This window comes from Carassius carassius, chromosome 6 (genome assembly GCF_963082965.1).
Source record: "Carassius carassius chromosome 6, fCarCar2.1, whole genome shotgun sequence".
Classification (NCBI taxonomy): Eukaryota; Metazoa; Chordata; class Actinopteri; order Cypriniformes; family Cyprinidae; genus Carassius; species Carassius carassius.
The window spans coordinates 41,099,365-41,123,194 of NC_081760.1; the positions used below are offsets into that span (position 1 = coordinate 41,099,365).

The 23,830-nt window shown below is 44.0% G+C and overlaps 2 protein-coding genes across 2 annotated transcripts; one reads left to right on the plus strand and one right to left on the minus strand.

Moving 5' to 3' along the window:
• Positions 1–9,999: 9,999 nt before the first annotated feature.
• On the minus strand, positions 10,000–14,208 carry LOC132142082 (multivesicular body subunit 12A-like). The gene is made up of 10 exons (XM_059551721.1): positions 14,117–14,208; positions 13,835–13,930; positions 13,656–13,739; positions 13,330–13,429; positions 13,091–13,220; positions 11,307–11,447; positions 10,837–10,961; positions 10,638–10,696; positions 10,307–10,366; positions 10,000–10,113 (listed from the first exon to the last, which is right to left on the minus strand). Exons 2-10 carry the CDS (start codon positions 13,928–13,930, stop codon positions 10,066–10,068), a joined length of 843 nt encoding a protein of 280 aa, XP_059407704.1. The 5' UTR covers positions 14,117–14,208; the 3' UTR covers positions 10,000–10,065.
• Positions 14,209–17,399: 3,191 nt separating this feature from the next.
• On the plus strand, positions 17,400–19,032 carry LOC132142107 (retinol dehydrogenase 8-like). Its single transcript, XM_059551743.1, has 5 exons — positions 17,400–17,844; positions 18,035–18,214; positions 18,306–18,462; positions 18,757–18,940; positions 19,024–19,032. Exons 1-5 carry the CDS (start codon positions 17,694–17,696, stop codon positions 19,030–19,032), a joined length of 681 nt encoding a protein of 226 aa, XP_059407726.1. The 5' UTR covers positions 17,400–17,693.
• Positions 19,033–23,830: the final 4,798 nt, after the last annotated feature.

Below are 23,830 nucleotides of genomic sequence, written 5' to 3' on the forward strand. Positions count from 1 at the left end.
TGTGTGTGTGTGTGTGTGTGTGTGTGTGTTGCTCCCTCTGCCGATGAAGAGATTCATTTACATTTCAACTAAACTCACATTAAAGCCTCTTTGCTATTATTAAACATGGCAAATATCATCATCATCGGTCCAGAGCTGCTCAAACTAGTGTTCAGATGAAGTGCAGTAATATCACTTCTCATATATTCATCATTAATATGTTTTGAGTCGTGGGTCACATCAAGTTTCTCAGTGTAAGAGACGGGTAGTTTAGCATGAGTGACAGATGAAGCTGTGGGTTATATATGGAATTTCATGTACCATCTCTACATTATTTTTCATAAGCACTTTCTGAAACACAGAGTGTGTAAGACACGTTTTATAATTTCATTCAGAAATAATGTAAAATAAAATAAATGTTTACAAACATTATAAATGTGCATTAATATGTCCCCTCTCCAAAACAAATCATTTCAACTGAGCAATATTCAGAACAGAACAAGTATGAAACAAACTGAAATGATAGTGCCATTCACTTTAAACATTTATTATAAACGCCCAAGAGTTCGGTCTAAGAGCTCAAACTCATTTAAATCCGTTCTTACAGGGTTTTTTTATTCCTTGTTTTGTTTTTATGATTATTTTACTTTCTTTTATGTAAAGCACTCTGAACTATTGTGTACGAAGTGTGCTGTAAAGAAATAAACCTGTCTTGCTCAGTCTAAACCAGTTATAATTAAAGTGAAACTGAAAATCACAGCATGTTTCAGATGATAAAGATGTGATTCATAATCTGGAAAATACAGCTCTATATAAAAACTTGTGTGGAAAACAGAGCAAGAAAGCATGATCTTTGCAATAGGATAAAACTACAAATCATTTCCATGTTTTCCCACACTTCTCTATGACACACACACAGTGTTTCTCCTGGTCTTTAACAAACATCTTCAGCTTCATCTGTCACAGATGTGGAATTACTTGATTCATACAAAACTCCAATATCATGAATATCATCAACCGTTAGTGTGAAATGTTTAGGTATTTGGGCTATTTCAAACCAGTGCAGAAAGATACACAAAATACACATTTTTACTTTTTCAATCAGTGCCGCAGAGGGACTCCAAACTAAAGGGGCGGAGCTATCCCATGATTGGATGATCACGAGGCAGACTTTACTCTGATTGGTCTTCAGGATGCATTATTTCTGCCCAGATCCAGGATCAGCTATATAAAGCTGAAAGGAGTCATCATGAAGTCCTCTGATCCTGGTTCCCGCTGAAGGACTTCTCACCCTGCAAACGGCAACAACACAACTGAGGTCACACTGGTCACCACACACTGGTCAGCACTCACTGGTCACCACACACTGGTCAGCACACACTGGTCAGCACTCACTGGTCACCACACACTGGTCAGCACACACTGGTCAGCACTCACTGGTCAGCACACACTGGTCACCGCACACTGGTCAGCACACACTGGTCACCACTCACTGGTCAGCACACACTGGTCACCGCACACTGGTCAGCACACACTGGTCACCACACACTGGTCAGCACTCACTGGTCAGCACACACTGGTCAGCAAACACTGGTCACCGCACACTGGTCACCACACACTGGTCACCACTCACTGGTCAGCACTCACTGGTCAGCGCACACTGGTCAGCACTCACTGGTCAGCACTCACTGGTCAGCACACACTGGTCACCACTCACTGGTCAGCACACACTGGTCAGCGCACACTGGTCAGCACTCACTGGTCAGCACTCACTGGTCAGCACACACTGGTCACCACTCACTGGTCAGCACACACTGGTCAGCGCACACTGGTCAGCACTCACTGGTCAGCACTCACTGGTCAGCACACACTGGTCACCACTCACTGGTCAGCACACACTGGTCAGCACTCACTGGTCACCACACACTGGTCAGCACACACTGGTCAGCACACACTGGTCAGCACTCACTGGTCACCACACACTGGTCAGCACACACTGGTCACCGCACACTGGTCAGCACACACTGGTCAGCGCACACTGGTCAGCACTCACTGGTCAGCACACACTGGTCAGCACTCACTGGTCAGCGCACACTGGTCAGCACACACTGGTCAGCACTCACTGGTCACCACACACTGGTCAGCACACACTGGTCAGCAAACACTGGTCAGCACACACTGGTCAGCACACACTGGTCACCACTCACTGGTCAGCACACACTGGTCAGCACACACTGGTCACCACTCACTGGTCAGCACACACTGGTCAGCGCACACTGGTCAGCGCACACTGGTCAGCACACACTGGTCACCGCACACTGGTCACCACTCACTGGTCAGCACACACTGGTCAGCGCACACTGGTCAGCGCACACTGGTCACCACTCACTGGTCAGCGCACACTGGTCACCACTCACTGGTCAGCACTCACTGGTCAGCACACACTGGTCAGCACTCACTGGTCAGCGCACACTGGTCAGCACACACTGGTCAGCACTCACTGGTCACCACACACTGGTCAGCACACACTGGTCAGCAAACACTGGTCAGCACACACTGGTCAGCACACACTGGTCACCACTCACTGGTCAGCACACACTGGTCAGCACACACTGGTCACCACTCACTGGTCAGCACACACTGGTCAGCGCACACTGGTCAGCACACACTGGTCAGCACACACTGGTCAGCGCACACTGGTCACCACTCACTGGTCAGCACACACTGGTCAGCACACACTGGTCAGCGCACACTGGTCACCACTCACTGGTCAGCGCACACTGGTCACCACTCACTGGTCAGCACTCACTGGTCAGCACACACTGGTCAGCGCACACTGGTCAGCACTCACTGGTCAGCACACACTGGTCACCACTCACTGGTCAGCACACACTGGTCAGCGCACACTGGTCACCACTCACTGGTCAGCACACACTGGTGAGCGCACACTGGTCACCACTCACTGGTCAGCACACACTGGTCAGCGCACACTGGTCAGCACTCACTGGTCAGCACTCACTGGTCAGCACACACTGGTCACCACTCACTGGTCAGCACACACTGGTCAGCGCACACTGGTCAGCACTCACTGGTCAGCACTCACTGGTCAGCACACACTGGTCACCACTCACTGGTCAGCACACACTGGTCAGCGCACACTGGTCACCACTCACTGGTCAGCACACACTGGTGAGCGCACACTGGTCACCACTCACTGGTCAGCACACACTGGTCAGCGCACACTGGTCACCACTCACTGGTCAGCACACACTGGTCAGCGCACACTGGTCACCACTCACTGGTCAGCACACACTGGTCAGCACACACTGGTCACCACTCACTGGTCAGCACACACTGGTCAGCACACACTGGTCACCACTCACTGGTCAGCACACACTGGTCAGCACACACTGGTCACCACTCACTGGTCAGCACACACTGGTCAGCACTCACTGGTCAGCGCACACTGGTCACCGCACACTGGTCACCACACACTGGTCAGCACACACTGGTCAGCACACACTGGTCAGCACTCACTGGTCAGCACACACTGGTCAGCACTCACTGGTCACCGCACACTGGTCAGCACACACTGGTCAGCACACACTGGTCACCACACACTGGTCAGCACACACTGGTCAGCAAACACTGGTCACCGCACACTGGTCACCACACACTGGTCAGCACTCACTGGTCAGCACACACTGGTCAGCACACACTGGTCAGCACTCACTGGTCAGCACACACTGGTCAGCGCACACTGGTCACCACACACTGGTCACCGCACACTGGTCACCACACACTGGTCACCACTCACTGGTCAGCACACACTGGTCACCGCACACTGGTCAGCACACACTGGTCACCACACACTGGTCAGCACTCACTGGTCAGCACACACTGGTCAGCAAACACTGGTCAGCACTCACTGGTCACCACACACTGGTCACCGCACACTGGTCAGCACTCACTGGTCAGCACACACTGGTCACCACACACTGGTCAGCACTCACTGGTCAGCACACACTGGTCAGCAAACACTGGTCACCGCACACTGGTCACCACACACTGGTCAGCACACACTGGTCAGCACACACTGGTCACCACACACTGGTCAGCACACACTGGTCAGCACACACTGGTCAGCACACACTGGTCACCACACACTGGTCAGCACTCACTGGTCAGCACACACTGGTCAGCACACACTGGTCACCACTCACTGGTCACCACACACTGGTCACCGCACACTGGTCAGCACACACTGGTCAGCACACACTGGTCACCACACACTGGTCAGCACACACTGGTCAGCACTCACTGGTCACCACACACTGGTCAGCACACACTGGTCAGCACTCACTGGTCACCACACACTGGTCACCACTCACTGGTCAGCACACAGGTCACCGCACACTGGTCACCACTCACTGGTCAGCACTCACTGGTCACCACACACTGGTCACCGCACACTGGTCACCACACACTGGTCACCACTCACTGGTCAGCACACACTGGTCACCACACACTGGTCAGCACACACTGGTCACCACACACTGGTCAGCACACACTGGTCAGCACACACTGGTCACCACTCACTGGTCAGCACACACTGGTCAGCACACACTGGTCACCACTCACTGGTCAGCACACACTGGTCACCGCACACTGGTCAGCACTCACTGGTCAGCACACACTGGTCACCACACACTGGTCAGCACACACTGGTCACCACACACTGGTCAGCACACACTGGTCAGCACACACTGGTCACCACACACTGGTCAGCACACACTGGTCAGCACACACTGGTCACCACTCACTGGTCAGCACACACTGGTCACCACACACTGGTCAGCACACAGGTCACCGCACACTGGTCACCACTCACTGGTCAGCACTCACTGGTCACCACACACTGGTCACCGCACACTGGTCACCACACACTGGTCACCACTCACTGGTCAGCACACACTGGTCAGCACTCACTGGTCACCACACACTGGTCACCACACACTGGTCAGCACACACTGGTCAGCACTCACTGGTCACCACACACTGGTCAGCACACACTGGTCAGCACACACTGGTCACCGCACACTGGTCAGCACACACTGGTCACCACTCACTGGTCAGCACACACTGGTCAGCACTCACTGGTCAGCACACACTGGTCAGCACACACTGGTCACCACACACTGGTCAGCACACACTGGTCAGCACTCACTGGTCAGCACTCACTGGTCACCACACACTGGTCAGCACACACTGGTCAGCACTCACTGGTCAGCACACACTGGTCAGCACTCACTGGTCACCACACACTGGTCACCACACACTGGTCAGCACTCACTGGTCAGCACTCACTGGTCAGCACACTCAGACAGCAGCTGAAGATCATCATGGGACACATGCGCTCGTATCGGTGGGTTCAGGAGGAGGAGTCCTGCCTGCGGCCAAAGCCACGCCCCCTGGTCGATCGGTTCCTGGGTATCGGTAGCCGGAGCCTGAGAAGGCGGAGCCTCTAGATGGCCAGTTTGGCAGATCCTGAAGGCGGAGCCATCAAAGTCACCGCCCCCTCCAGCTCCGACCATGACCCCAAAACCCACACCTGGGCTGGGCTGGGCCATCATGTCACCGCGGGAGTCACTGACACCAAAGCATAGACAGTAAAAGAAATGGACACAGCGACCCCGTTGAAACTCAATTGAGACAAGTGAAGCCCATTTTTAGCCATTTTTAGCACTTCCGTTTCTGAGCGCAGACTCAAACTAAGCTTGATGACGTCAGCAACCTGTCTGACAGATGTAAATCTTCTAGTAGCTGTGCGTGCAAACTGCCATCATTAATCTTGCAGAGACGGCGAGCTTGAGCGGGGAGTTCTGTGGCGCGAGTGAGAAGAAGTATTCTGATTAATTATTTTCTATAGTATTTTAAAATGTAACGCCAGTACGCCATATTAAGTTAATTGCCTGCGAGCTTCTCCTCCTGTCTGTACGGTAATGCGACAGAGAGTCGAGTGGTTATGACGCAATCGTTAGCCTATTTTTACAAAAACTGTTTCTACGGGGCCATAATGTAACATAGAAGGTAATGGAGCCCTTTATACATTGTCGTGTATCTTTAGAAATAAATAATGGACAAATGGAGTCTTTAAACGCCTCAGATGTAAAGTTATTCGTCGTCAAAGTGACGCCAAAATGAATGGGAGTCAATGGGATGCTAACGCAAGTGAAGTTCTGCTACAAGATGGCAGCACCCGGCCGACTTCAACTTCCGGGCGGCTTCCTTGCCACCTGCACCAAAGCTAGAGGATCTGTGGAGATCTCGGGGCCGAGGGAGGTGGAGCACGAGAGGAGAGATTCGTATTGGGCAAACCTGCAGAGCAGAGGTCAAGCAGAGGTCAAGCAGAGACCAGCACTTCACTCGTCGACCACTTCATTACACAAACAAACTCATCATTCAGTGCTCATTCGTTCAGCCCTGTTGATCAGGTGCATTGTGGGAAGAGACAGGCTGTGGGAAAGCTTCAGAAGGACAGTGGCACAGATACACTGAGACTGAGCTGGACACAGAGAGATACAGGGAGCGTCTGTGAGGACAGTGTTATCTGTGAGAGTCAGAGTGTGAGCATGGCTCTGTGTTCAAACAGACAGGAAGTGTTCACTGGATCTACACAAACCAGCTACAAGAACTGAGCAGAACCCTCGACACAAATCACTGCACCTCAGTCCCGCTAGAAACATATTTAACCTGCGAGACAAACATGCACATGACTGAAGCTGCATTTATTTGATCAAAAATACAGTAAAACAGTGAAATATTATTAGAATGTAAATCATCTGTGTTCTGTGTGAATCTGTGTTAAAGTGTAATGTATTTCTGTGATGCTCCGCTGTATTTTCAGCATCATTCCTCCAGTCTTCAGTGTCACATGATCTTCAGAAATCATGAAAATATGATGATTTACTGCTCGAGAAACATTTCTGATTATTATCAGTGTTGAACACAGTTGTGCTGCTCAATATTTCTGTGGAAACTGTGCATTAAATGTGTCACGATTCTTTGTTCAAAAGAACTTCTGTTAAATTATAAATGTCCTTGATGAATAAATCTATTAATTTATTTTGCACTGTAGTCTGAGGCAACATTAAAAATCACTTCAAAACAGACTGAAATAAACTTCAAGTACTCATGACTTTACTCAACTACATTTGAGAGGCAAATATTGTACTCTTTACTCCGCTACATTTCTATCCATAACCGTAAGTACCCGTTACTTCTTCGGCCCCGTCCACACGGAGACGGACCCCGATCTTTTTTTCCCTCGTCTCAAGAAATATCCGCGTCCACACGAAACCGCTGTAGTACACATGCCAGACCAGCATGTGGCGCTGTAATTCTGCCACAGAGATGCACTTAAAGCGGAGAAGAAGACATGGATTTGCTGCGTGTGGTACACAATGTTTAATGTTAATTAATGTTAGCGTTCAGTGTTTGTTCATGTTTTTGTTGCTGTTACGTGATGTAGTGGTGTTTGACTAGGGGGCAGACGTGGGCTGATGACGCCATATTTTCAGAAAATGTACGGATTCGCCGTCGAGAAGAAACGCAAAGGCGGCGTTTTCAAATATATCCACTCTGGGACCCGGTTTCAAAACATCGGTTTCACTCTTCCAAAACGCCAGATCCGTGTGGACGAAAACGCCTATCCGCTAAAAAATTGTCTCGGACACCCTATCAAACGTCATTGGATAGTGCAGGAAGGAAGGGGAGGAGGAGGATGAGGCCGTGATGACAGACCTTCAAAGAATAATAAAGATAAATCCTTTTTCTGTTCAGTTTTTTGTCTTATTTTTGTTCTTGTACTATTTGCTTGTTCTTGTAAATACATAATGCACATTTCTATATTTTGGACTTTTACTTATGTTGCCTAGCAGCTATGGATTTAAATTTTACTATTATAGGTGAACACACGTGTGCATATATGTACATATAATATAGGAAAATTTTATATATGTCACATATATTAAAAACCTATATCAAAACCTATATTGAAACATATGTTTATATAGGTTTTTTCCATGTGGGTGAGTGTGTGTCTGTGTGTGTCTCTGTGTGTGTGTGTGTGTGTGTCTCTGTGTGTGTGTGTGTGTGTCTGTGTGTGTGTCTCTGTGTGTCTTTGTCTGTGTCTCTGTGTGTGTGTGTGTGTGTGTCTGTGTGTCTGTGTGTCTGTGTGTGTGTGTGTGTGTGTGTGTGTCTATGTGTGTGTGTGTGTGTGTGTCCTCTCTTCATCCGATCGCTTGGCGTGGAGGGTTTATATCTGCAAAGGTCATGACCTCCGGAGCCTGAGTGGTCACAGAGCAGCTGATCATCTGCTGGATGAACACGTGAAGGACGACAGAGCTGAAGAAGAGCACACACACTCCCGTCTGGACGATCCTGATCCTCTCACATCACTAACACTCGCTGCTGGACCTCACACATGATCCATGAGCTTCTGAACTCTAACGAACATCATCCCATGTCAGCATCTGATCTACTGTTAGAATCATCTGTCATATTTTCACTCAGTTTGAGTCTCTTAAATAAAACTGTTTTGTTTTCCTCCATAAAAGCCTGACACATCAAATATGACACTCAGGAAAACATTATAAAAACATTATATCTAAAGGTTTTAAACTGGGATCTTTCTAACTGTATTTCAGGTTTATTACTGGCTGGTCAGAGTCAGGTGGTCTCAGAGGGCGGGGCTTTCACGCTCAGAGTGTCCTTTGATTGGACAGAAGTGTATATCTACAGACATGGCTCAAAAATAATTAGGTGTGTTTTACTGAAAGAGAAAGAGCTATTAATAACTAATAACCACAGAATGACAATAGTACAGCGGCACGATCATGACAAAAATCATAATTGTTGATTTATCCCTTGAAATTGTAATTGCGTCTATTAATTAAAATTATAAATTTACACTGAATGATGTTTATACCATTGTTTGATGCAACTGCATAAACTAGCTGAAAACACTAACTGAAAAACTTTAAGTGTTTTTCTATAGTATTAAACCTTAAATAACTAAACATCGGATTGGTTTCTTCTTTAAATTATAAAAAATTAATATGAATGATATTATAATGTTATACTAAAACTAAAATTAAAACAAAGGGAAAAACCTTAAGATAACACGTAGAAAGAAAGAAACACATCTTAAGCACTCAGAATAACATAAGTGAACTTTGATTAATTGGCAAAGTGTATCATGTTTAATTGTGTCATCCCTAATTGTAATCGTGATTAAAAATGTGATTAATAGTGCATCCCTAGACAGAAGCATGTGTTAGTTGTCAGTACAGTTCATTCATTATAATGCGTTGTTCGAGAAGCGCGTTCATGTGCGCGCTCCCGCCGGCAGACAACAACAATGGGATTCACAGCGATCTCGATGAAATTACGCTTTATAATTAAAATTACTCAGAAAAAAATTAATAAATAAATTACTCTATTAAAATATAACCTCCTTTGTGTAAGTCTGCAAATAAATTCAGTCAAGATCTGATCATTTTTACTTGATGTTTACTCAAATCACGTACAAATGTTTTCAAAGAGCAACTCAGCGAGCAGCACAGTATGAAATTATCCAGTCGTTTTAAGAAGATTTAAACAGACAAAAGAGAAACTCAGAGAATACAAGAAAAACACATTGTTTTTTGGTCCTCACATTTCTGAAACATACCTTTTTTCTAAGATAAATAAAGAATATTAGTGTAACCACACTTTTTAAATGCTAAACTGATGCTCCCATAACAGATACACAGAATAGTTTGGCGTATAAAATGTATAATGCACATATCTCTGTGGAGATCACTTTGTCAGGTCTTTTGATTTGACTGTTAAGTGTTTCATAAAAACATGTCGATTATACGTTTGGATGCAGAAAAACCAACCCCAAGAAAAAAGAGAGAAGGAGACCGACCAGAACCAGCCGTGTGTGTTTGGGTCTCACTTAAACACAGATGATTATTAAACCAGGAAGACGTCTGAGCGTAACATGAAGGACTGTGTTTCTGATCCGGCGAGAGGATGATGTCAGAGTCTCCTCGCTGCCTGTTCCTCCACCGCAAACGTGTAGTTAAACTGCAGAGAAACATCTGTCATCAAAACCTGCTGAACTACACCGCAGTGAACAAACCATCACCACGAAGAGAGGCCGATTCAACGCAGAAGTCCTCCAGAACAATCTACAGTCTACATCATCTCACAATGACATCTCACAGTCTAAAAATGACAATGATTTCTCATCATGGTGTTTATGAAGGATGCAGATCACCTCGTTCTCGATGTCCTGCACTGATCTGATGCGGATGTCACTCAGGATGCTCGCAGACACCTGACACACACAACAACAGGTGTGTGTTACTGCTCACTGTGACTCAACACTTGATTCTGACAGGTTAATGACGGCACTCTGTGGTCAAAGACTTTCGTACTTTCATCATTTTTAGACACTTCAAGCTAAATTCTCTCATCTCACAATAAAATGATCTTCGCTCAAGTCAAACAAAAGCCGTTCAGGGTTTACCGAGCCATAATAAACAGATGAATGTATGTGATTTCTTACATATATCCACATGTTAAGGAGTGTGGCAGTGACCTCTGACCTTTGCGTCTGACTGAGAACTGAACTTCGGGTGTAGTCTAAAAGGAACTCCATCCATTCCTAAGAACAAACATAAACGAGAGTGAGTCTAATGACACATGATTCCACTCATGTCACGTGTGAAGACTGATGTATATGATGATATGAGTGTGTCTCCGTTATATTAAAGGATGCTGGGATTGATTCGTCTGCTGCTGTACCTGTGATACTGTGGATGTTGCTATGGTTGCTATGGTTACCACTGTCATTCACATCCCCCATCAGGTTGTTCGTATCATGCTTACTGCGCTGAAAGCTGACTTTTGATGAGACATCAGAAGGATTGCTGTAGAAACAGACAGTCAGAACAGCCTAGAAACCATATAAGAATACCCTAGCAACCACCCTAACCACCATACAGCTCTTGGTTTTGTGACCTACAGCATTAGGCTACATGACTGCACTATGAAACCAACACTGAAGCACTAAAGATGTTTTAAAACTGTGAATGTGCAGATACAACTCTGAATCTGCATTTCTCTCTGTGCAGATACTCCAGAGATTTGCTTCTGTCTAATTTAGCAGTCAAATCATCCAAACACTGGAGTCTGTTTGTGACATGGGAGAATCTTGTGTTGTTGTGAATCACATAACACTGATGTTCTCCACATTGATGACTGTGAGGGGGTACCTGGGTCTGAGAAGCTGCGGGGGTCCGGCTCCTTCCAGCGAGAGACTGCGCATGTCCAGACTGACACGGCGAGGCTTGGCCTGAGGCACTGGAGTGGAGAACTGGCCCTTTAAACACCACACCACGAAGCCATTCATGTCCCTGAGACAGAAACACACACAATGAACACAGAGAACCAGTGTCCAGAGCAGCTGACTCCAGAACCAGCGTCCAGAGCGGCTGACTCCAGAACCAGTGTCCAGAGCGGCTGACTCCAGAACCAGCGTCCAGAGCGGCTGACTCCAGAACCAGTGTCCAGAGCGGCTGACTCCAGAACCAGCGTCCAGAGCGGCTGACTCCAGAACCAGCGTCCAGAGCGGCTGAATCTAGAACCAGTGTCCAGAGCGGCTGACTCCAGAACCAGTGTCCAGAGCGGCTGACTCCAGAACCAGTGTCCAGAGCGGCTGACTCCAGAACCAGCGTCCAGAGCGGCTGACTCCAGAACCAGCGTCCAGAGCGGCTGACTCCAGAACCAGCGTCCAGAGCAGCTGACTCCAGAACCAGCGTCCAGAGCGGCTGACTCCAGAACCAGCGTCCAGAGCGGCTGACTCCAGAACCAGTGTCCAGAGCGGCTGACTCCAGAACCAGTGTCCAGAGCGGCTGACTCCAGAACCAGCGTCCAGAGCGGCTGAATCTAGAACCAGTGTCCAGAGCGGCTGACTCCAGAACCTGTGTCCAGAGCGGCTGATTCTAGAACCAGTGTCCAGAGCAGCTGAATCTAGAACCAGCATACAGAGCATCTGATTCTAGAACCAGTGTCCAGAGCGGCTGACTCCAGAACCAGTGTCCAGAGCGGCTGACTCCAGAACCAGCGTCCAGAGCATCTGAATCCAGAACCAGTGTCCAGAGCAGCTGACTCCAGAACCAGTGTCCAGAGCAGCTGACTCCAGAACCAGCGTCCAGAGCATCTGAATCCAGAACCAGTGTCCAGAGCGGCTGACTCCAGAACCAGCGTCCAGAGCGGCTGACTCCAGAACCAGCGTCCAGAGCGGCTGACTCCAGAACCAGCGTCCAGAGCATCTGAATCCAGAACCAGTGTCCAGAGCAGCTGACTCCAGAACCAGTGTCCAGAGCAGCTGACTCCAGAACCAGCGTCCAGAGCATCTGAATCCAGAACCAGTGTCCAGAGCAGCTGACTCCAGAACCAGTGTCCAGAGCAGCTGACTCCAGAACCAGCGTCCAGAGCATCTGAATCCAGAACCAGCGTCCAGAGCGGCTGACTCCAGAACCAGCGTCCAGAGCGGCTGACTCCAGAACCAGCGTCCAGAGCGGCTGACTCCAGAACCAGCGTCCAGAGCGGCTGACTCCAGAACCAGCGTCCAGAGCAGCTGACTCCAGAACCAGCGTCCAGAGCATCTGAATCCAGAACCAGTGTCCAGAGCGGCTGACTCCAGAACCAGCGTCCAGAGCGGCTGACTCCAGAACCAGCGTCCAGAGCGGCTGACTCCAGAACCAGTGTCCAGAACAGCTGACTCCAGAACCAGCGTCCAGAGCGGCTGACTCCAGAACCAGCGTCCAGAGCGGCTGAATCTAGAACCAGCATACAGAGCATCTGATTCTAGAGCCAAAATACAGTGTGTCTGATTCCAGAACAGTATAAAGAAAGTCATATTGGAGAACTGTTGAATAGAGTGTCTGATCCTACAACAAGTGTACAGAGCGTCTGATTCTTGAACCCGTGTCCAAAGCGTCGGATTCAAGAACCAGTGTACAGAGCGTAAGATTCTAGAGCAGGTGTCTCTCACCCCAGGCAGGTGTACTGCTGAACCATGGTCTTATTCTTGACTGTCAGTTTGAGATCTAGAACAGCCATCGTAACACTGCCCATGGTAACGAGCCGCACACATATGCGCTTCTTCTTCCCAACAGATGCCTCTGTACACACACACACACACACACACACAGTGATTACACTTCAGGAGAGACACACACACACAGATCTGTGGAGGCTGTAAGGCCCACATCTGTAAATGAACATTCTTACTTTGCTCCAGGAATTCTGGGATGTAGCAGTAACCATGAGGAATAGTCTCTTTATCCGTAATCACCTGCACATCTGCTACAACCATCCCAGCGGACAGATCCTACAAGAGACAGGCAGGAATGAAGAGCATGTGGAGACGTCACACGTGTGGAGAGATGGACATTAAATCATCAACGTGTTTTTGTGTGTTACTCTTGTCTAACAACCTCACATCCCTTTGTGCTTCACTGATGAAAGAAAGGCATACAGGTTTGGACGACATGAGGGTGATTAATTAATGACAGAACAATCTCTCAAGAGTGAGTCGATCCTCTAATGCATCTTACCTTACTGTAACACAGGAAGTATCCTGACTTGATGGCAAACCCTCGGATGAAGTTAGCCGAGGCTCCATCCTCAGTCTGACTGATCTAAACACACACACACACACACACACATGGTTAACAACATCATCTGAGCTCTGAAGGCAGATGCTGACCTGACTATGGGTGGTTGTCATGGTTACCAAGGTGAAGTGACCAGGGCAGGCGCTGCTGTTAGACACCCAGGCCACTGCAGTGATGGGCCTGCAGGGGGCGCTCGAGGACCCCAACACAGACATCTACAGACAGATCACGAGGAGTCAGAACTGATCACGAACAGATACATAACAACCAGATGATAGATGTTCCCTTAGTTATTCATTAGTTTCAAACACACGCCTTAATCAGCATTAACATCAGCTTTTACACTTCAACCTGATTATAAACCGCTTTAATGAACACGGGAGGCTGAATTCAGTACTTACAGGCTGTTGTTTATGAAGTTTTTCTCGATTCCAAACAGAGCAGCTGAACTGAACTCTCGCAGTCAGAAAACAGGAAGCAGTGAAAGACTGCGACTCCCATGATGCACCGCGGTGACGTCAGAGCGGCCCGCGCATGCTCAGTGCGGGAGGAGGAGGTTCTTTTAGGACTTGAAATGATTAAAATTAATTTAAACAAATCAGGCTTTAAAATAAGCTGAAACAAGTAGAAATCAAGATATTGCTTATTTTACTTAAACACGTAGCGCAACGTTTTGTCTTTTAAGATTATAGTGTGATTTCTAGACTTCTAATAGTCATGTAAATTAATAAAATACAAAAAATCCGTGGGTATTTTACCACATTTTATCAATCTATATTTATGCCAAGTTGAAATATATTATATCTTAGTTTTGTATATTGTTTTGTAAAATCCTTATCTTAAAAGTTATCCAGTGAGTCATGGTTAAATGTCGTGGACAGCAAACGTCTCTGAACTCATCACTGCCATCTACAAACACAAGAAGACATTACAATTACACACAAATACAATAAAATAAAATAAAAACATAAAAGAACGTTACTTTAAAACAAACAAACTTTAAATTAAAGTAAATACAACATATAAATCACTATTCTTATTTCAATATTTCTCATTTTCATCGTGTTTAACTGAAATAACTAAACCTAAAACTGAAAAAGTAATTTAAAAGTATAATTACATAATATAAATAAACAACAACACGAGTCAAACATTTGAAAATGGAAAATACAAAAATAACATCTGATATATATATATATATATATATATATAATTTGTAATTCATAATAAAATAACACTGAACAGCAATCAAATGTATAAATGAAGGGTAAAATGATTTATAATTAATATAATAATGACATAAAATAAGAATAACATTTTGGAAAAAGCTCTTAATATGCTAGTTTCATATTGCTGGATTTTTGCTTCACAGTTTGTCACATTTAATCATTTGTCAATTTATTTTCATCAGTTACCAAAATAAACCAGAACCTCTGTACAAATAAATTCAGCTGACACACTTAGCTTATTTATTTATGACATGTGAGATTTTATTGACATCAGCATACAGAAGTACAGTTCACAACAGTTTATTGATTGATTGATTATTTATTATCATTGATTTGTTGAGCTGCAAAATTTTATCTTACAATTCTGACTTTCCTCCGTATTCTGAGTCTACACTTACAAACGATTTATGAGGTCACATCTTACAATTCTTACTTTTTTTTTTTTTTTTTTGAGTTTTTTAGTGACTATAAGTTCACATCTTGCAGTAGTTTTTTTTTTTTTTTTCAGTTCTACGGAAGTTCTAAGCGGCCATGCATTATTATTATTTTTTCTTGTTTTCTCGTTAATTGTCTCGTCATCACGACATAATGAAAGGGTTTTACAGCGATTGTCTGATCTACTGTTGCTATAGTAACGAACTCGACTTTGACACGCATCTGATTTTCTCGCGATCCTGACATAACGAGAGTTGTAAGCTTTTATGTTGTTTATATGACAATCTCATCCCTTTTTTAATTCATTTTTTTTACCTGTATTATTATTTATATTATACTGTATATGTCTTTGTTGTATTTTATATTTGTTCAATACCTCTATAGTATATGTTGGAAATCAATAAAAAAATAAATAAAGTAAAAATAAAAATAACGAGAGTTGTTCTCTGAGAAGTTACTACACTGCTCCAGCAGGTGTCGCTGTAGACCTGAATATAACTGACGGGTGTTTATACTGTAAATCGCTATAATATGTGCAGTATTGTTCATTACTGATCTTTAATTCATTCATAAATACACCCTGGATGGGTTACATGCAGAGCACATACTTGGCTGAATGTCACTTCACTTTCACTATTGCATCACCACTTCTGCCACTCCTTAATGAAATTAATTTAACATAAAGTTTGCTTTTCATTTAAATGTATATATTTAAATTATTACAAATGTATATATTTAATTGTATATATTAAATAAATAAAAATGTATTGCAAAACTGTACAGTAAGATTATCAATAAAGTGAGTGATGTAACGTTTATTTAAAAAACATTATATCAAAATCACATTTTACTGTGGTTATGTAAGCTAGTTGAACAGCTGAAAAATACAGTTGTTGCCCTATGTGTGATAACATAAGATAACATAAGTGATATATTAACCTATGGCCCGCATTTGGAGAAGCTTCTGCAATGTGACTTCATTTCTTCCCGTCCAGCGTTCATTCAGGATCTTGTATTGATGACGGAGAGTCTTCTCCAGCACATCCTAAAGATTCTCAAGTGTTTGCTCATCTGCCATATAGGACATTTTCTACCAGACGTTTAGAAGATGTCACACTTAATACCATTTCAAAAACCCCAGGATGTGTCCTAAATAAATCAAAAGAGAAAATGCAGATAACATATTCATGAAAGAAATGAAAGACATATTAGCGTCTGAGAAAATCTGCCTCTTCCTAATGTGGGACACTTAAAAGACCAAAACCACCTTTGATGTAGAACAGTCTAATCTGAAGTTAGTATTTCTCTTGGTTATGGATGGATAAAACAATCAAAACCCATCACACGAATAATACAGTATGATAGTTTTGTTTATTAAGACATTAAGCAACTATTATCATAGACCTGTGTTGTGTTGTGTTGTATCTCTAGTTCAACAAACACACAATCACAGCAGGCATAACCCAGACCTGTTTGAAGACAAAATATACAACCACAGTAGAGGCTTTAGGTTCAGTTCAGTTTAACTTTAGGCTAGATCAAGTTTGTCGTGACTCAATGTCACTGATCTTTGGGCGGTCAGTCTGATGACCCTCACCCTCATTCAAACACGAACCCCTAAGTGTCCCACTTCAGTGTAATTCACCTGTGCTCTGGGTTTGGCCATCGATCGATCTTTGTTCGCGGATTCGCTGTGTGCTCGAGTAATCCGGGCGCGTTCACGTGCGCTGAGAGCGCGCTGAAAAGACGCGCGCGCAGCTCGCGCCCCGTTACTCCGGTGAACTCATGGCAGTGGAGGGACAGAGAGTGGTGCTGATCACCGGCTGCTCGGAGAAGATGAAGATGTCTATCTGACATCTGCAAGACGTAGTGTTTGCTCATCTGCGGTATGCGACAATATCAAATAGATGTTTAGAAGATGTCTTGAAGATGTTCATGACTTAGAATGCATGTAACACTGATATCTTATAGACGTCTAGATGTTTGTACACAACAGATGTTTCCCAGATGAAGCGATCTTTAGCAGATGTCTTGCAGATGTACCTGTGCTTTCTGGGAAAGGAAGAACTATCGAATAAAACCAGAAACGACTGGACCAGTCCCACTGTGCAGAAGAGCCACACGGTTTAATAGAGCTTTAAGACTCAGAGGAAAGTCCTTCATTAAGGATTTTGTCACACCTGCTATTATTTGGCATTAAACATGTCAAATCTCTTTTGTTGTTTTATAAAGCAGAGTTGAAACGCTCAGTTAGGTCTCACTCATTCGTGTGTGTGTGTGTGTGTGTGTGTGTGTGTGCTCAGTCCTAGCTACCATGCGGGATCTGAAGCGGAAGGATAAGTTGGTTGAAGCAGCAGGAGATGCGTATAGTAAAACTCTGTCTCTGCTCACACTGGACGTCTGCAGCGATGAGTCGGTCAAACAGTGTGTGAACAGTGTCAAAGATCGACATATAGACATACTGAGTGAGCACACACACACACACACACACGAAGAGAGAGGTCTGTTCATCCATTCTCAACTGTACATAAAATAGCATAACTAAGTGAATGCAGCACAGTAACTAAAGCAGTCATTAAGAAGAAAGTAAAGATGGAAGCCTCTGTTAGTAAGAGTGGTGTAGGTTCAGTCAAACTGTGATCTGTGTGTCTGTAGTTAATAACGCTGGCGTGGGTCTGGTGGGGCCGGTCGAGGCTATCAGTCTGGACAACATGAAGCAGGTGTTCGAGACCCATTTCTTCGGGGTTGTGCGCATGATTAAAGAGGTGATGCCCAACATGAAGAGGAGACGCTCTGGACACATCCTGGTCATCAGCAGTGTGCTGGGCCTGCATGGTGAGACGCTCACGCACACACACACATCTGCTGAATCACACACACACATCTGGAAACACCACACAAATCAGACTCGTGTTGCTCTTCACAGGTGTGGCCTTCAATGACGTTTACTCCGCGTCAACGTCAAGTGAGTCTCAGCGCTTAACACTGAACACACACTCCTGCATTTCCTCTTCCTGTCATGTGATTTTCAGTATGATTCATCACTTCTACAAGTTTCTGATGGTGTTTGACTCATTGCATCAGTGATTAAACCAGATTAACATTAGCAGAATCACACTGATGTTATGTGACCGCTGCCTCTGGTGGTCTGGAGGGGAAGTTACAGGTTCAAACCCATTAAAGATCACACATCAGGAAATAAGCAAAGTTCTACAGCAGAGCTTCTCATCCTTCAAATAATTTCATATAGGACGCAACAAGCATTAAAATAAGCTTAAATCTAAAGCTGACCAACATTTGTGTTAGTTTGATGTGGTTCTAGATCTGATGGCTCTCACTGCAGTCTGATGTATTTCTCATCTTTGTCTGTCTGTCAGGGTGTCAATGATCGAGCCCGGGCCCGTAAACACTGAGTTTGAGCTGAAGCTGATGACAGAAGTCTCTAAGAAAGAGTTTGCCGGTGCTGATCCAGAGACGCTCCATCACTTCAGGACCTGCTACCTGCCCACACAAGTCAACCTCTTCCAAGGTCTGGGACAAACACCTGAAGACATCGCCAAGGTCAGAGCACATGAATTCAAACCCATTCAAAACAAGAATCAATACTAGAGACAAAGACGTAATCATCATTCCGTCTCTTAAAGGTGCCATAGAACGCATTGACACAATATTCATTTTAAACTGTTCTCTGATGTCTCCAGAGTGTGTATGTGAAGTTTTCTCAAAATATCCCACACATCATTTTTTATAGCTTGTTGAAATTATCAAAACATTCAGTTTTCCTTCAAATGTAAAGGAGCTGGTGCTCCTGCCTCCCTCTTCAGAAGAGGGCGGAGCTTCAAGAGATCATGTTATGGTCATACACTCTCGAGCTCTCGTGCCTCTGTTGGTAATAAACATTAGCCAATCAGCATCGAGTGTTGACTTTCAGCGCTGAGGAGTGTTGAGAAAAGGAACACCGTAGAGGAGGCTAGCCTCCCTTCTGCTATAACAACCAACCATCATAGGAACGTAAATTACGTGATATTAGTTTGAACGTCTCCCGGAGCGGCTGGGCTGATAATATACCAAGTATAAATAATAATATAATTTATGATGAGTAGTGATACTGAATATTTGATCGCCAACAGATTTTCTAAAGCTGTCATTTAAACAGTAGCCTATATACAAATTCAAAATAAAGGGAGCTAGAACTATAGGTATGGAATGATATTGCGGACTTTATTCAAAAGGCATTGCAAATTGTATTTGCAATTGCGTTTTCAATTTGTGGACGCATAAAATGTGACATAATCCAAACGCAAATGCAAATCGCGCATTACCGTTTTTAAGTGAACACACAGTGTCTGCCAAATTTAAAATGGAAATGCAAAGTCCGTTTGCAATTGTGTTTCCCATATCTTACAAGCTATGAGCCTGTCATATTTAAATAGCAATATTAATTACCCCATTTGCCTTTTCACTCTCTCTGCACTGTGCATGTAAACTGCCAAAACTCAAATGGAATCGCAATACCTTTTGCATTTGAATTTCCAACGTCTACACGGAAACCTGTCAATCAAGTGACAGGGGTGGGGCCATTTTATTGGGCGTGTTTGCATTGGGAAGTGACGATCGTACTAAAATGTACCATGTTTTTACTAGGGTAAATATGAGTTAACGATAGTGTTTATAATTAAGCCACAGTAGCCACAAATGTACAGTTGTCTGAGACTAAATGTTCTTTAACATCATGAACCATAAAATGTAGTCAGTGTTCTGCTATTGTTTATTTTCATAATAGGTAAACACAGGCCACAAGTTAACACGGTCACATTTCCTTGGTTCAGCAGCTGCACGATGTACAGCCGAGAGTCCTGTGTTGAATCTAGAGATCTGGTGTTGCTTCTGTGTAGCTTGTAGGGAGCCAGTGCAGTGTTGACAGGACCGGGCTAATATGGTCATACTTCCTGGTTCTAGTAAGAACTCTTGCTGCTGCATTTTGGACTAGCTGTAGTTTGTTTACTAAGCGTGCAGAACAACCACCCAATAAAGCATTACAATAATCTAACCTTGAGGTCATAAATGCATGGATTAACATTTCTGCATTTGACATTGAGAGCATAGGCCGTAATTTAGATATATTATTGAGATCATATAAGTACGATTTAAACCATGCTAATGCACTTCCATTAATGCCAACAAAGTGTTCAAGTCTATGCAAAAGAATGTTGTGGTCAATTGTGTCAAACGCAGCACTAAGATCCAATAAAACTAATAGAGAGATACACCCACGATCAGATGATAAGAGCAGATCATTTGTAACTCTAAGAAGAGCAGTCTCAGTACTATGATACGGTCTAAATCCTGACTGGAAATCCTCACATATACCATTTTTCTCTAAGAAGGAATATAATTGTGTGGATACCACCTTTTCTAGTATCTTGGACAGAAAAGGGAGATTCGAGATTGGTCTATAATTAACTAGTTCTTTGGGGTCAAGTTGTGGTTTTTTGATGAGAGGCTTAATAACAGCCAGTTTGAAGGTTTTGGGGACATGTCCTTATGACAATGAGGAATTAATAATAGTCAGAAGAGGATCTATGACTTCTGGAAGCACCTCTTTCAGGAGCTTAGATGGTATAGGGTCTAACATACATGTTGTTGGTTTAGATGATTTAACAAGTTTATACAATTCTTCCTCTCCTATGGTAGAGAATGAGTGGAACTGTTCCTCAGGGGGTCTATAGTGCACTGTCTGATGTGATACTGTAGCTGACGGCTGAATGGTTGCAATTTTATCTCTAATAGTATCGATTTTAGAAGTAAAGTAGTTCATAAAGTCATTACTGCTGTGGTGTTGGGAAATGTCAACACTTGTTGATGCTTTATTTTTCGTTAATTTAGCCACTGTATTGAATAAATACCTGGGGTTATGTTTGTTTTCTTCTAAAAGAGAAGAAAAGTAATCGGATCTAGCAGTTTTTAATGCTTTTCTGTAGGATAGGTTACTTTCCCGCCAAGCAATACGAAATACCTCTAGTTTTGTTTTCCTCCAGCTGCGCTCCATTTCTCGGGCTGCTCATTATACCATGGTGTCAGACTGTTTTCCTTAACCTTCCTTAAGCGTAAAGGAGCAACTGTATTTAAAGTGCTAGAAAAGAGAGAGTCCATAGTTTCTGTTACATCATCAAGTTCTGAAGTTTTGGATATGCTAAGGAACTTGGATACATCAGGAAGATAACTTAAAAAGCAGTCTTTTGTGGTAGAAGTGATGGTTCTTCCATACTTGTAACAAGAAGTAGAATTTACAATTTTGGCTATATGAAGTTTGCACAGAACTAAATAATGATCTGAGATATCATCACTTGGCTGAATAATTTCAACACCATCAACATCAATTCCATGTGACAGTATTAAATCTAGAGTATGATTTCGACAATGAGTAGGTCCTGAAACGTGTTGTCTAACACCAATAGAGTTCAAAATGTCTATAAATGCTAATCCCAATGCATCTTTTTCATTATCAACATGGATATTAAAATCACCAACTAATAAAACTTTATCTGCAGCCAGAACTAACTCGGATGTAAAATCACCAAACTCTTTAATAAAGTCTGTATGGTGCCCTGGTGGCCTGTATACAGTAGCCAGTACAAACATAACAGGGGATTTATCATTAACATTTGTTTCTCTGGATAATGTTATATGAAGCACCATTACTTCAAATGAGTTATACTTGAAGCCTGCCCTCTGAGAAATCCTGAAAACGTTGTTATAAATTGAAGCAACACCTCCCCCTTTGCCTTTTAGACGCGGCTCATGTTTATAACAATGTCAATGTCAATGTCACCTTTATTTATATAGCGCTTTAAACAAAATACATTGCGTCAAAGCAACTGAACAACATTCATTAGGAAAACAGTGTCAATAATGCAAAAATGATAGTTAAAGGCAGTTCATCATTGGATTCAGTGATGTCATCTCTGTTCAGTTAAATAGTGTCTGTGCATTTATTTGCAATCAAGTCAATGATATCGCTGTAGATGAAGTGACCCCAACTAAGCAAGCCAGAGGCGACAGCGGCAAGGAACCGAAACTCCATCGGTGACAGAATGGAGAAAAAAACCTTGGGAGAAACCAGGCTCAGTTGGGGGGCCAGTTCTCCTCTGACCAGACGAAACCAGTAGTTCAATTCCAGGCTGCAGCAAAGTCAGATTGTGCAGAAGAATCATCTGTTTCCTGTGGTCTTGTCCTGGTGCTCCTCTGAGACAAGGTCTTTACAGGGGATCTGTATCTGGGGCTCTAGTTGTCCTGGTCTCCGCTGTCTTTCAGGGATGTAGAGGTCCTTTCTAGGTGCTGATCCAGCATCTGGTCTGAATACGTACTGGATCCGGGTGACTGCAGTGACCCTCTGATCTGGACACAGACTGGATCTGGTGGCTACGGTGACCTCGGAACAAGAGAGAAACAGACTAATATTAGCGTAGATGCCATTCTTCTAATGATGTAGCAAGTACATAGGTTGTTATGGGAAGTGTTTCCGGTTCCGGTTTACCTAATTAATGCAGCCTAAAAATCCTTTAACGGATTTGGATAATAAAAGCATATTAGTATGTTATGTGTATGCCAGGTTAAAGAGATGGGTCTTTAATCTAGATTTAAACTGCAAGAGTGTGTCTGCCTCCCGAACAATGTTAGGTAGGTTATTCCAGAGTTTGGGCGCCAAATAGGAAAAGGATCTGCCGCCTGCAGTTGATTTTGATATTCTAGGTATTATCAAATTGCCTGAGTTTTGAGAACGTAGCGGACGTAGAGGATTATAATGTAAAAGGAGCTCATTCAAATACTGAGGTGCTAAACCATTCAGGGCTTTATAAGTAATAAGCAATATTTTAAAATCTATGCGATGCTTGATAGGGAGCCAGTGCAGTGTTGACAGGACCGGGCTAATATGGTCATACTTCCTGGTTCTAGTAAGAACTCTTGCTGCTGCATTTTGGACTAGCTGTAGTTTGTTTACTAAGCGTGCAGAACAACCACCCAATAAAGCATTACAATAATCTAACCTTGAGGTCATAAATGCATGGATTAACATTTCTGCATTTGACATTGAGAGCATAGGGCGTAATTTAGATATATTTTTGAGATGGAAAAATGCAGTTTTACAAATGCTAGAAACGTGGCTTTCTAAGGAAAGATTGCGATCAAGTAGCACACCTAGGTTCCTAACTGATGACGAAGAATTGACAGAGCAACCATCAAGTCTTAGACAGTGTTCTAGGTTATTACAAGCAGAGTTTTTAGGTCCTATAATTAACACCTCTGTTTTTTCAGAATTTAGCAGTAAGAAATTACTCGTCATCCAGTTTTTTATATCGACTATGCAATCCATTAGTTTTTCAAATTGGTGTGTTTCACCGGGCTGGGAAGAAATATAGAGCTGAGTATCATCAGCATAACAGTGAAAGC